Source organism: Lipotes vexillifer, unplaced genomic scaffold, assembly GCF_000442215.2.
Source record: "Lipotes vexillifer unplaced genomic scaffold, Lipotes_vexillifer_v1.1 scaffold511, whole genome shotgun sequence".
In the NCBI taxonomy this organism is placed as follows: domain Eukaryota; kingdom Metazoa; phylum Chordata; class Mammalia; order Artiodactyla; family Lipotidae; genus Lipotes; species Lipotes vexillifer.
The window spans coordinates 882990-898311 of NW_006784934.1; the positions used below are offsets into that span (position 1 = coordinate 882990).

General features: G+C 40.4%; 1 protein-coding gene across 1 annotated transcript; it reads right to left on the reverse strand.

The window, feature by feature from the left end:
• Positions 1 to 11716: 11716 nt before the first annotated feature.
• ADAM30 (ADAM metallopeptidase domain 30) lies at positions 11717 to 13987 on the reverse strand. The gene is given in 3 exon segments (XM_007472340.1): positions 11717 to 11843; positions 11845 to 12613; positions 12616 to 13987. Coding segments are annotated over 3 exon segments (2268 nt in total).
• Between the last annotated feature and the right edge of the window lie 1335 nt (positions 13988 to 15322).

The following is a 15322-nucleotide window of genomic DNA, read 5'->3' on the forward strand; positions in this document are numbered from 1 at the left end:
ACGACGCTCATTATTGACATAGATCCTTTGCTTGTGCTATGCTTTGTACCTGTGAATGGTGGACATTGACTAACCCAGCTGAGGCACAGCAGGCAAGGTTTCAAGGTGAAAACAGCTCTTTTGCCCCTTTCCTGTTTGCCCATTTCTGTTCCCCTTTACCCTTAAAAGAACTTAATTATAGGAATGAGCTCACTAGGCAATTTAACCTAACTCCTGACTTATGCTCTTTTGAATGCACACCGTGTCTTGTCTAACTTGCTGACTCTTTTCCTAAATAAAAAGAAGTAAGAATGAAGAATGAAGCAGTTAAAAAATGACAAGCTCTCTATTCTCAACAGCCCCCTTAGCAATCCTGCAGGCTGATCACGCAGGCAAGATAACATCTGAAGAGTCAGCCAGTCTGCAAGCAATGGGGAATGATGCAGAATCCAACTTCCTGCATCGATGATTCATTGAGATTCTTCCTCCTTTTTCTCCTTTCAAAACTGTCATGGCTGAGCAGAATCTTCAGAGTTGGTCTCTGGACACAAGTCCACCTTCTCCCTAGATTACTGGCTTTTCTGATTAAAGCACCTTTCCTTTCTACTGACACTTGCTTCTCGAATTATTGGCTCCTGTGCAAGAAGCAACCGAACCTGGATTTGGTAACAAAGGGGTACATCAAATGTACTAGGAACAAACAACATAGACACTCATGTGCTTAAACACCTCATCTTCTACTACCTTTAGAAATACAAACATCATTTGATGTTAAATAAAAAGAACGCCTTTATGCTGAGACAGGGTGGAATCTGGGACCCTTTGCTGCAGTGATGCAATGCTTGCACCTGGACACACCTCTCCTCAAGCAACAAAATACAAAAATGCTGTATGGGACTAAACATAACTGCGTGCATGCTCAGCTGGTGCAAATTCTGGACAAAAGATACAAAGAGACCAAAAAACCCAGCTGCCACTTTTGAAGAGCATGGAGCAAAAGCAGGGAGTCAGGAGCAAAAGCAGGGTACTGCACATGCCCCCTGCACACAATACCACCTAAGGGGTGAGCAAAACACCTAAGCCACACTTCTAGCCCAACCCCTGGACACACCCCTACCCTCACCCCATATAAGGAGCAAGCTCGCCCCCACTCAGGGAATGAACAAACAAGGGGACCTGTGGTTTGTTCTCCGCTACCCGCTGCTGCAGCAGGGCCCCTAATAAAGCCTTGCCTGAATTTCTTGTCTGGCCTCTGATGAATTTCTATTGATTAAGGAAGCCAAGAACCCTGGTCAGTAACAATGCCACTGTTGGTACTTCTGCTACCACTATCACCAGCTTCCATGTACAAAGTGCTTTCTTGCTGTCAGGCACTATGATAAGCAGTTTATTCATACTACATATTTATCTTTTTAAAAAAACATCTTTATTGGAGTATAATTGCTTTACAATGCTGCGTTTCTGCTTTATAACAAAGTGAATCAGTTATACATATACATATATCACTATATGTCCTCCCTCTTGCGTCTCCCTCCCACCCTCGCTATCCCACCCCTCTAGGTGGTCACAAAGCACCGAACTGATCTCCCTGTGCTATGCGGCTGCTTCCCACTAGCTATCTATTTTACATTTGGTAGTGTATATATGTCCATGCCACTCTCTCACTTCATCCCAGCTTACACTTCCCCCTCCCCGTGTCCTCAAGTCCACTTTCTACATCTGTGTCTTTATTCCTGTCCTGCCCCTAGGTTCTTCAGAACCATTTTTATTTTAAGATTCCATATATATGTGTTAGCATACAGTATTTGTTTTTCTCTTTCTGACTTACTTCACTCTGTATGACAGACCCTAGGTACATCCACCTCACTACAAATAACTCAATTTCGTTTCTTTTTATGGCTGAGTAATATTCTATTGTATATATGTGCCACATCTTCTTTATCCACTCATCTGTCGATGGACACTCAGGTTGCTTCCATGTTCTGGCTATTATAAATGGAGCTGCAATGAACATTGTGGTACATGACTCTTTTTGAATTATGGTTTTCTCTGGGTATATGCCCAGTAGTGGGATTGCTGGGTTGTATGGTAGTTCTATTTTTAGTTTTTTAAGGAGCCTCTATACTGTTCTCCATAGTGGCTGTATCAATTTACATTCCCACAAACAGTGCAAGACGGTTCCCTTTTCTCCACACCTTCTCCAGAATTTATTGTTTGTAGATTTTTTGGTGATGGCCATTCTGACTGGTGTGAGGTGATACCTCATTGCAGTTTTGATTTGCATTTCTCTAATGATCAGTGATGTTGAGCATCCTTTCATGTGTTTGTTGGCCATCTGTGTATCTTCTTTGGAGAAATGTCTATTTAGGTCTTCTGCCCATTTTTGGATTGGGTTGTTTGTTTTTTTGTTATTGAGCTGCATGAGCTGCCTGTAAATTTTGGAGATTAATCCTTTGTCAGTTGATTCATTTGCAAATATTTTCTCCCATTCTGAGGGTTGTCTTTTGGTCTTGTTTATGGTTTCCTTTGCTGTGCAAAAGCTTTTAAGTTTCATTAGGTCCCATTTGTTTATTTTTGTTTTTATTTCCATTTCTCTAGGAGGTAAGTCATAAAGGACCTTGCTGTGATTTATGTCATAGAGTGTTCTGCCTATGTTTTCCTCTAAGAATTTTATAGTGTCTGGCCTTACATTTAGGTCTCGAATCCATTTTGAGTTTATTTTTGTGTATGGTGTTAGGAAGTGTTCTAATTTCATTCTTTTACATGTGGCTGCCCAGTTTTCCCAGTACCACTTATTGAAGAGCACATACCTGTATTTAAATTCTGTTTTCTGCCTGATTCATAATAAATCTTTTAGCTACTTCAGGTCTGGGATCATGCCTACCTCACCTCTATAACCTTATGCTGAGGAGGTTTTAGTGCTAATCTGACCAGTGACCTAAGAAAGAGTAGTCACTTCCAAACCTGCCCCTTTTCTTCTTAGATGTTTTCTTCTAGAGAACAAACAAGCTCACTCATATCTTTCTTTTTCCCAGACAAAAGCTTCACTTAAGTTTTTTTTGTTACTTGTTTTTTGTTGTTTTTTTTGACATTCACCACTTTCTCAGGGAGAAATGTTTTACTTCTTCTCTTGGAAAAATTCATGCTCTAAACCCACTTGAAAGCAACTTGTTGTCATCTATGTGATGATTCTACTTTGCTTCCTAAGAAACTCCTTCAAGTGGAAGCATGTACACTGATATATCTCTATAGACGGATGGTACATTGCTGAAAAGAGAAACATGGTTAAAAATGTTTAGATCAAAGTGAATTTTCTGATGGAAAGTAGAAATATGACCTCTTGACATATATCCACAAATATTCAGTAAGCACACATCAATTCATGACACACTAGTACAAATGTCCCATAAGATTTTCTGTGATGATTGATATGTCCTAAAGTGTGCTATCAATGCAGTAGCCACTAACCACATATAGCCATTGAGCACTTGGAATATGGCTAGTGAAAATGAAGAGTTGAATTTTTAATTTTATTTAATTTTTGTCAATTAAATTTAAATTTAAACAGCTACATGTGGTTAGTGGCTACCATACTGGACAGGAAAGACCAAGAGGATGGGAGTGGATTTCTTACGGAAGCAGATTAATATGAAACAAAAGAGAATTTGTTCTTATTTTTGAGGGAGCTTAGAAAGGGAGTGCAACTTTGTAGAAGTAAGTCCTGAGAACTTGAAGGAAATGTGAGAAGTTTTGGAGGAAAGCTATAGAACTTGGCTTTGAGTCAAATTTAATTAGATCGCCACACTGACACCAAGGTTACACTTCAGTTAGAAATCTTTGTCATATTTGCAGGATGCTTTCTGACTCCAGTTTCCCTGATTGAACCTTGGGTGGCAGTGATCCTTTGCCTTCTTCTTCAAATGACCAATGAACTCCATTTTGAGTCAAATAGAGCTTTTCACTGCTTCATCATTTGAGGTCAAGCAAAAATTGTCTCCAGCTTTAGGATGACGGTAACTCACCTACTACCCATTTTAACTAATAAGGAGTTTCATACTTTACCCTTGGTGCCTACTGGAAGTTTATTGAAAAAGTCAGTTACTTTGTGAGAGGGCAGACAGCAGAAGCAAGAAGAACTACAATCTTGCAGCCTGGGGAACAAAAACCACATTCACAGAAAGATAGACAAGTTGAAAAGGCAGAGGGCTATGTACCAGATGAAGGAACAAGATAAAACCCCAGACAAAATAACTAAATGAAGCAGAGATAGGCAACCTTCCAGAAAAAGAATTCAGAATAATGTTAGTGAGGAAGATCCAGGACCTCAGAAAAAGAATGGAGGCAAAGATCGAGAATATGTAAGAAATGTTTAACAAAAGCCTAGAAGAATTAAAGAACACCTAGAAGAATTAAAGAACAAACAAACAGAGATGAACAATACAATAACTGAAATGAAAAATACACTAGAAGGAATCAATAGCAGAATAACTGAGGCATAAGAATGGAGACACAGATATAGAGAACAAATGTATGGACACCAAGGAGAGAAAGTGGCAGGGGTGGAGTGGTGGTGGTGTGATGAATTGGGAGATTTGGATTGACATATATACGCTAATATGTATAAAATGGATACCTAATAAGAACCTGCTGTATAAAAAAATAAATAAAATTCTAAAATTAAAAAAAAAGAAGAATGGATAAGTAACCTGGAAGACAGAATGATAGAATTCACTGCCATGGGACAGAATAAAGAAAAAAGAATGGAAAGAAATGAAGACAGCCTAAGAGACCTCTGGGACAACATTAAACACAACAACATTCACATTATAGGGGTTCCAGAAGGAGAAGAGAGAGAGGAAGGACCTGAGAAAATATTTGAAGAGATTACAGTCAAAAGCTTCCACAACATGGGAAAGGAAATAGCCACCCAAGTCCAGGGAGCACATAGAGTCCCAGGCAGGATGAACCCAAGGAGAAACATGCCGAGACACATAGTAATCAAACAGGCAAAAACTAAAGACAAAGTATTGAAAGCAATAGGGGGAAAACGATAAATACCATACAAGGGAACCCCCATGAGGTTAGCAGCTGATTTCTCAGTGGAAACTCTACAAGCCAGAAGGGAGTAGCATGATATATTTAAAGTGATGAAAAGGAAGAACCTGCAACCAAGATTACTCTACCCGGCGAGGATCTCATTCAGATTGATGGAGAAATCAAAAGCTTTACAGACAAGCAAAAGCTAAGAGAATTCAGCACCACCACACCAGCTCTACAACACAAGAGAAGAAAAGAACCTACAAAAACATACTCCTAACAATTAAGAAAATGGTAATAGGAACATACATATCAATAATTACCCTAAACGTGAATGGACTAAATGCTCCAACCAAAATACACCAGCTCACTGAATGGATACAAAAACAAGATCTATATATATGCTGTCTACAAGAGACCCACTTCAGACCTAGGGACACATACAGACCGAAAGTGAGGGGATGGAAAGAGATATTCTATGCAAATGGAAATCAAAAGAAAGCTTGTATAGCAATACTCATACCAGATAAAATAGACTTTAAAGTAAAGAACACTACAAGAGACAAGGAAGGACACTACATAATGACGAAGGGATCAATCCAGAAAGAAGATATAACAATTATAAATATATATGCACCCAACATTGGAGCACCTCAATACATAAGGCAACTGCTAACAGCTCTAAAAGAGGAAATTGATAGTAACACAATAATAGTGGGGGACTTTAACACCTCACTTACACCAATGGACAGATCATCCCAACAGAAAATTAATAAGGAAACACAAGCTTCAAATGACACAATAGACCAGCTAGATTTGGTTGACATTCATAGGACATCCATCCAAAAACAGCAGATTACACTTTCTTAAGTGCACACAGAACACTCTCCAGGATAGATCACATCTTGGGTCACAAATCAAGCCTCAGTAAATTTAAGAAAATTGAAATCATATCAAGCACCTTTTCTGACCACAACACTATGAGTTTAGAAATCAATTACAGGGGAAAAAAATGTAAAAAACACAAACACATGGAGGCTAAACAATACGTTACTAAATAACCAAGAGATCACTGAAGAAATCAAACAGGAAATCAAAAAATACCCAGAGATAAATTACAACAAAAACACGATGATACAAAACCTATGGGATGCAGCAAAAGCAGTTCTAAGAGGGAAGTTTATAGCAATACAAGCCTACCTCAAGAAACAAGAATAATCTCAAATAAACAATCTAACTTTACACCTAAAGGAACTAGAGAAAGAAGAACAAACAAAACCCAAAGTTAGTAGAAGGAAAGAAATTATAAAGATCAGACTGTAATAAATGACATAGAAACAAAGAAAACAATAGCAAAGGTCAATAAAACTAAAAGCTGGTTCGTTGAGAAGATAAACAAAATTGATAAACCATTAGCCAGACTCATCAAGTAAAAGAGGGACAGGACTCAAATCAATAAAATTAGAAATGAATTTCTAATTCATTAGAAATTCATTTAGGAGAATGAATTCATGTAGGAGAAGTTACAACAGACATCGCAGAAATACAAAGTACTCTAAGAGACTACTACAAGCAACTCTATGCCAATAAAATGGACAACCTGGGAGAAATGGATAAATTCTTAGAAAGGTATAACCTTCCAAGACTGAACCAGGAAGAAACAGAAAATATGAACAGACCAATCACAAGTAATGAAATTGAAACTGTGATTAAAAATCTTCCAACCAACAAAAGTCCAGGACCAGACGGCTTCACAGGTAAATTCTTTCAAACATTTAGAGAAGAGGTAACACCCATACTTCTCAAACTCTTCCAAAAAATTTCAGAGAAAGGAAAACTCCCACACTCATTCTATGAGGCCACCATCACCCTGATACCAAAACCAGACAAAGATACTACAAAAAAAGAAAATTACAGACCAATATCACTGATGAATATATATGCAAAAACCCTCAACAAAATACTACAAAACAGAATCCAACAACACACTAAAAGGATCATACACCATAATCAAGTGAGATTTATCCCAGGGATGCAAGGATTCTTCAATATATGCAAATCAATCAATGTGATACACCATATTAACAAATTGAATAAAAACCATATGATCATCTCAATAGATGCAGAAAAATCTTCTGACAAAATTCAACACCCATTTACCATAAAAACTCTCTAGAAAGTGGGCATAGAGGGAAACTACCTCAACATAATAAAGGCCGTATCTGACAAACCCACAGCAAACATCATTCTCAATGGTGAAAAACTGAAAGCATTTCCTCTAAGATCAGGAACAAGACAAGGATGTCCACTCTTGTCACTATTATTCAACATAGTTTTGAAATTCCTAGCCATGGCCATGAGAGAAGAAAAAGAAATAAAAGGAATACAAAATGGAAAGGTAGAAGTAAAACTGTCACTGTTTGCAGATGACATGATACTATACATAGAGAATCCTACAGATGCCACCAGAAAACTACTAGAGCTAATCAATGAATTTGGTAAAGTAGCAGGATATAAAATTAATGCACAGAAATCTCCTGCATTCCTATACACTAATGTTGAAAAATCCGAAAGAGAAATTAAGGAAACACTCCCACTTACCACTGCAACAAAAAGAATAAAATACCTAGGAATAAACCTACCTAGGGAGACAAAAGACCTGTATGCAGAAAACTATAAGACACTGATGAAAAAAATTAAAGGTGATACAAACAGATGGAGAGATTTACATGTTCTTGGATTGGAAGAATCAACATTTTGAAAATGTTGATTTTCAACATTGATTTTTCAACAATGTTGCGTATACTATGCAAAGCAATCTACAGACTCAGTGCAATCCCTATCACATTACCAATGGCATTTTTTGTGGAGCTATAACAAAAAATCTTAAAATTTGTATGGAGACACAAAAGACCCTGAATAGCCAAAGCAATCTTGAGAAAGAGAAACGGAGCTGGAGGAATCAGGCTCCCAGCCTTCAGACTATACTACAAAGCTGCAGTAATCAAGACAGCATGGTACTGGCACAAAAACAGCAATATAAATCAATGGAACAGGATAGAAAGCCCGGAGATAAACCCACGCACATATGGTCACCTTGTCTTTGATAAAGGAGGCAAGAATATACAATGGAGAAAAGATATCCTATTCAATAAGTGGTGCTGGGAAAACTGGACAGCTACATGTAAAAGAATGAAATTAGAACACTCCCTAACACCATACACAAAAATAAAGTCAAAATGGATTAGAGACCTAAATGTAAGACTGGACACTATAAAACTTTTAGAGGAAAACATAGGAAGAACACTCTTTAACATAAATCACAGCAAGATTTTTTTTGATCCACCTCCTTGAGTAATGGAAATAAAAACAAAAATAAACAAATGGGACCTAATGAAAGTTAAAATCTTTTGCACCGCAAAGGAAACCAAAATCTAGACAAAAAGACAACCCTCAGAATGGGAGAAAATATTTGCAAACCAATCAGTGGACAAAGGATTAATCTCCAAAGTATATAAATAGCTCATGCTGTTCAATATTTTAAAAACAAACAACCCGATCCAAAAATGGTCAGAAGACCTAAATAGACATTTCACCAAAAGCTGCTCAACATCACTAATTATTGGAGAAATGCAAATCAAAACTACAATGAGCTATCACCTCACACCACTTAGAATGGGCATCATTAGAAAATCTACAAACAACAAATGCTAGAGAGGGTGTGCAGAAAAGGGAACCTTCTTGCACTGTTGGTGGGAATGTAAATTGATACAGCCACTATGGAGAACAGTATGGAGGTTCCTTAAAGAACTAAAAGTAGAATTACCATATGACCCAGCAATCCCACTACTGGGCATATACCCAGAGAAAACCATAATTCAAAAAGACACATGCACCCTAATGTTCGTTTCAGCAATATTTACAATAGCCAGGTCATGGAAGCATCCTAAATGCCCATCAACAGATGAATGGATAAAGAAGATGTGGTACATATATATATAAAGGAATATTACTCAGCCATAAAAAGGAACAAAATTGGGTCATTTGTATAGATGTGAATGGATCTATAGACTGTTGTACAGAGTGAAGTAAGCCAGAAAGAGAAAAACAAGTATCATATATTAACTCATATATGTGGAACCTACAAAAATGGGACAGATGAACCAGTTTGCAGGGCAGAAATAGAGACACAGATGTAGAGAACAAATGTATGGACACCAAGGGAGGAAAGTGGGAGGAGAGGTGGTGGTGTGATGATTTGGGAGATTGGGACTGACATATATACACTAATATGTATAAAATTGATAACTAATAAGAACCTGATGTGTAAAAAAATAAATTAAATAAAATTCGGAAATTCAGAAAAAAAAGTCAATTACTTTTTGACAGCTAAACATTTTAGTACTGTTAGACTGGCATGAAAAAAGAACCTCAATAAGACAGGGGCAGGGGAGTGGGGAGTACCTAACGGAATGATCAGAGAAAGAGATTTTTTAAAAAGGTGCTTTAAGAGAATGTGAAAAATAAAGTCTGGTAGAGGGATGTGGAAAAATCTGAAGTGATCATATAATGAGAAGGAGAGTCTTGAAATGTTTTCCAATCCTAAATCCTGAGAAAACAGCCTAAACCCCTCATTATTTTAAGAAACTATTGAAGAGTTCCTCCTTGCCCCCCTAGGGTGCAAATTTTTACAGCCTTCGACATTGTCGTATTATATTTGACAGAGATATTGACCATGAGTACTGTTGCAAGCAAGCCCTGTAATATCCCACGATACTGGAACAAATCCTATCAGTGTGAGAGAAGAAATGAGTCACCGAGGAGGTGTTCATTATCTTTTACAGCCAGTCTGGAGAAACCCTTATCTTGACGACAATAGAGTTTATGGCCACCCACTCATCCCCAGTGCAGGATACAGGTGGTATAGAGGAATCTCCCCTTCTCCACATTTCCTGGGCAATCTACTCTCTATATTTGTGACAAGTTCTGCCAGCTACAAAGCCTCAGGTGATTTGCTTAAGAAGCACAATGGAAGTTATGTCACAGAATTTTAAATTGAAAGGTCTGTACATGATTAGCTCTCTTCTTCATCCTTCAGTGCATTCATCCCAGGCTTTATCTCATCCGTGAACCCTGCCCTAAACCAGCCCCTCCTTTGTAATAGCATTCCCCTCATGGTATGGAAATTATTCGTGCGTGGGCCAGGATGCCACTCTCAAGAACAGCGATGTGACTTAATCTCTATCTTGGGCACTTGGCACTTGGGTGGTGCTCAAAATGTGTTTGCTGGACCAAACTCAATATATTAAAATTTCTAGGACAGTGCGTGACACATAGAAGATACACAATATATGTTAGCTTCCATTTTCTGAATAATACGCATATGTAGAGGTGTGAAAAGATTGTAATAATAGCAGGTACTATAATTCATTTTTGAGGGGGTTGTCTTCAAAAACATTACCTTGATAAGCAAATTGGAGTGAAAAGTAAGACCCTAAGAACATTTATTAGTAGGATGGAAGCATAAAACATATACAGGCATACCTTGGAGATATTGTGGGTTTGGTTCCAGACCACCGCAATAAAGCAAATATCACAATAAAGCAAGTCACATGAATTTTTTTGTTTCCCAGTGAATATAAAAGTTATGTTTACAGTACACTATAGTCTATTAAGTGTGAAATAGCATTATGTCTATTATGTACAAACCTAAATAGCCACTATGTGGCTAAGAAAAGAGGAGATTGGGGTGGGGTACAGTGGACCTGCAGTGCTGCCTGGGGAAGGTGAGGGAACAGCAGGAGGACTCAGCCCAGAACAAGACCAAAACACTTGGGCTCACACAGGTCTGGGGTGACGAGACCCTCGCTGAGCAAGAAGTGGCCACTGACTCCTCTGAAGGGGCCACTCAGTCCTCCTCTCCTCCCAGGCAAAAGGGTGGGGGAGGACACGTGGAGGCAGACCTGGGTGTACTTGGGATGGAAGGTATTCCTCACTCCCCTCTGCTCTCCTTAGGGGTGTGGCAAACCTGGGGCCAGATGTCCCCCAGCACACATTCACAAAAGACTTGCCCCTGCAAGCAGAAACCCAAAGCACAGAATTCTGTTGAGCCTTGTCCTCAGGACACTGCCAGACCTTGTCATCATTTGTAGACTGTGGTGCAATGCAGAAGTTACGGTAGATTAGAGTCCTCAACCCAGCTGATGTCAACACAAACACTGAGTCAGAGACCACACTTCTACGGAGCTACAGTGAACCATACAGTGACTGTAACAGCAGAAGATACTTAACTGAGGGACACACACCCCTTGCAAGCTATCGCATTCTATCTATAAAATGTGGTGGTTATCATTTATGGTTCAGCACAGGGCAGAGACACAGAGGATTTCATGAGGGAGGCAGAGGGAAAGGCAGACAATGGTTTTGTTTGCCGGGAACTGAGAGACAGGACTCTACCCTGAAATCCACTGTAATTCTATGAAACGCGCAGCATTCTGTGTTCGGAAAGCTGCTAGGGCATTCTTTTAAGGATATCCAAAACTTGATCACAAACCAAGGGGAAAGTGAAGTAGGAAAGCAAGATGCACTGATTTGTTTCCAAACCAAGAATACCTTTTATTTACTGATCAAAACCTCAAAGAACATTAGGTAAAATAAATTGAAGGAAGAAGTGTTTGGATAAATGAGAAGCTTGTTCGATTTATGACCCTGTGTAATAGAGTGACTGTGGATTGCCTGATTGCTTTTTTGGTTTCTTGATCATTTTGGCCTTGAATTGTTCTACTCCAGTGTTAATTGGTGGCATCTCTTTCTCTTTGGATTTATAAGCTTCCTATGATTTTCCTGAAAAGCACAACAATCACTGAGATAATTAAGAAAATCAGGCGCATTAACGTAATGGACACAACCTGAAGTGAGGCGGGCACCTCCCTCTTTAGGGGTCCTGGAGGCCCACTGTCAATGCTCCCTCCATACTCCACCTCCTCACAGAATGGAGGGACCCAGCCATACATGCAGTGGCAGTTTTTGCTACTGCTGCAAACGCCTCAGCCGTTGCACTTCTCAGGCAAACAGTCAAAATTCAGGACTGAGCTATTCACACAATTTCCATTAAAACATATCCGCTCCTTACCACAGGAGGTACCATCACTTATCACACCCAGGTCAGGTAACCCCATAGGTACCATGGCTAGATGATAGCCAATGCCCCAGCACATGAGATTTTCTTCATGCAGGTGAGTGGAAATTAGAATAGTATGATCTTGCATATCAGGGATGGTTTCGACATTTATACACTGTAGCCTGCCACATAATGCCTTTTCTCTGGGACACTTCTCATACTGAGGAACTCCTAAAATACCACAGTTCCCATATTGGTCACCTATTACATTAACTGCATCGTAGCATTGAAGAGGAGCCCCCATGGCATCAGCTCCAAAAATATTTTGGCACTGCATAGTTCTGGATTGGCAGCCCTTTCTGACACAACGGGCTCTGTACTTGCAAGTGGTTCCATCCTGCTTATATGCGTCACTTGGGCAGAATGCTGAGGTCCCACTGCAGTACTCTGCAAGGTCACATTCATTTTCTTCCCCCAACACGTATATCCAGATGGACGAAATTGACAGTTATGACAGCAAAGTCCAGTGCTACAGTTGGCACCTTTGAATTTACAATCTGACTGACAACACTGGTCTTCTTTACAGTCCTCTCTTGAACCACAATCACATTCCTCATTCTCTTCCACAATTTTGTTTCCACATCTCTTTACCACATAACCTAATCCTGGGATATCCGTTAGACAGTTTAATCCTGAACTTACATGAGAATAAAATTCGGCATAACTACAATTACTAAACCCAGTTCGTCCAGTGCCCATGATGCAACTATGCCTACCCTTACATTGGCAGTATTTGTAATCGTGGATCATTCCCACACTATGGCCCAGAGCATGAGTAGTCCAAGTGGTAGGTCCAAGGATATTTTTATCTAGAATAGAACTTGTAGATCCAGAAGGCAATGCACTACATACACTTCCCCAGTGCTGTGAAAGCGCATCACTAAACTGTCTTTTAAGGTATAGGTGTGCCCAATCTGCTGGAATCCGATGACTCGGGTCATGTGATCTGTATTGCACAAACTGGCCTAAAACTTGTAATATCACTGGGGCATTAAGTGCTATTTTGTCTCTGTCTGTCCATACTTCCATAGCTAATAGTTGTATTCTCATACGGACATCTTGAAAGTAAGAGTCTGCAATTGCAGTCAAAAGAATGGCATCATTTATGACTTGAGTAAGATTGGAGTTCAAATATAAATACCTACTGTTATCAAAGACCAGGGCTAATTCCAAGTACTTTTGGTGCATATATGCCTCACTAAAGTCATGTATCCTAGCCCTGTGCTCATGCTCGGCCAACTGCTTTACTGTTTCATCATCAGTTAAGCCACAGATCTGATTGGGAAATTCCTCCTCTTTCTTTAGGAGATATATGACACGTTCAAAATTGGTAGAGGCTCTGAGGGGCTCAATTTGGTAATGGTTGGCATCAACTTTCAGTATGCCTCGGAGACCCCCCATGCATGTACTTAAAGTAGCTTTAGAATCCTGATTTCCTTCAACCAAGCCCATATAGCTGCAGTCGCTGGGTATATAAGGGTGATCCTCCAAGAGCCTCCCCTGTTCTGTGAAGGAGAAAACCTGCAGATTCCGGGGCAATAGAAACCTCTTGGGCCACAGGTGGAGGACGTGGTTCTTGCCTTTTACCTGTAGGAGGTAGGACACGTGCTTGGCCACACCCTGCTCCCCTCCACGGAAGCTCAGCTTCTTGGGGATGGTGATTTCATAGGAGTCAAAGCCCCACTTGGGGTGAAAAATTAAATCCTTGCCAGGAGAGTCAACCAGGAGCACCGGCAGGACTAGCAAGGGGAGCTAACGGCCTGGGGAGAGGAGGGTCCTCACTGACCTCATGGCAGAGCCTGTTCCCAAGTGAGTCAGTCCCTGCCACTGGGGCCTTGCGACTCAGACTTCCAGGGACCGCCGCTAGAGGCGCGGGACTAGTGAGTGCGGAGCTCCCTGAGCCCCTGTGTGGGAGCGCAGCCTCGGTCCAAGCTGGGTCAGGCTCAGTCCAGCAGATTTCCACAGCAGGTGCACGCCCTGTCCAATGCATCTAGTTCGTTTTCTGGGCGGTGCCGTTGGGCGCACGTGCAAGAATCCAGGGAAGGTTCGCGAGAATAAAATGAAAAGCGAGGTTATTTGCACGAGGGGTGGAGAAGGGCAGAGAACCGGTTGGGAAAAGGAGAAGGAATAAAGAATAAGAGGAACTACAGAGCACTTGTTAAAGGCTCACTGTATCTTGGGCCATTTCTTCTGTTTCTATAGGCCTTAGGACACACCTGATTTTTCCATGGGTTGAGTGGGATATTTTAAAGCCCGCTGTGTACACTTCACAGTTACATCATTTCCACTTTTCTGCTGGGCTCGCTTGAGGCAAACGGAAAGATCACCGGAGCCAGCAAGAGTATCACCAGAGCCTGAGAAAATCGGAGGAGACTCCACCTCCCCACCCCCACCCCGGGCAGCACCTGTGGTCAACAGGTGAAATACCGAGGAGAGTTCAATAAATGCTGAATTTCACAAAAGGAGGTCTTGGTCACTTTAGTGTGAACGGTTAGGGGAACTGCTGAGGAGCCACATGTCAGAAGGTTGTGATGTGAAAGGGGGATTCAGAAGGGAGATCACAAATCCAGACCACACGTTCAAGAAGTTGGATGTGAAAGAGAGGGAAGAAACACAACAGTGGCTGGAGGGTTCTAGGGAGTTTCGGAGTGTCATGAACACACTGCTATATATAAAATAGATAACCTGCTGTATAGCACCAGGAACTCTGCTCAATATTATGTAACAATCTAAATGGGAAAAGAATTTGAAAAATAATAGGTACATGAATAGGTATAACTGAATCACTTTCCTGTACACCTGAAACTAACACAACACTGTTAATCAACTATACTCCAGTATAATATAAAAAGTTAAAAAAATTAAATAAATAAAATTTTTTAAAAACGGATTGTTAGATGGAAGGGTCCTGGTCATTCTCAAGCGCTGTTAGGAAAACCCCCATATACAGCCTGGCTCAGCCTCCAGGAGAGGATAGGGGGTCCCTTCAAAGGGGGCCCACTCAGCAGGGAGCAAAGGAGGAGCCTCTGTACAGTGGAGATGACCTGGTTGGCAGGCAGGAGAAGCAGTGAGTGTAGTTAGTAGCCAGTAAGGCAGGGCCAGTCTGAAGGTTCAGGGTCCCAGTAA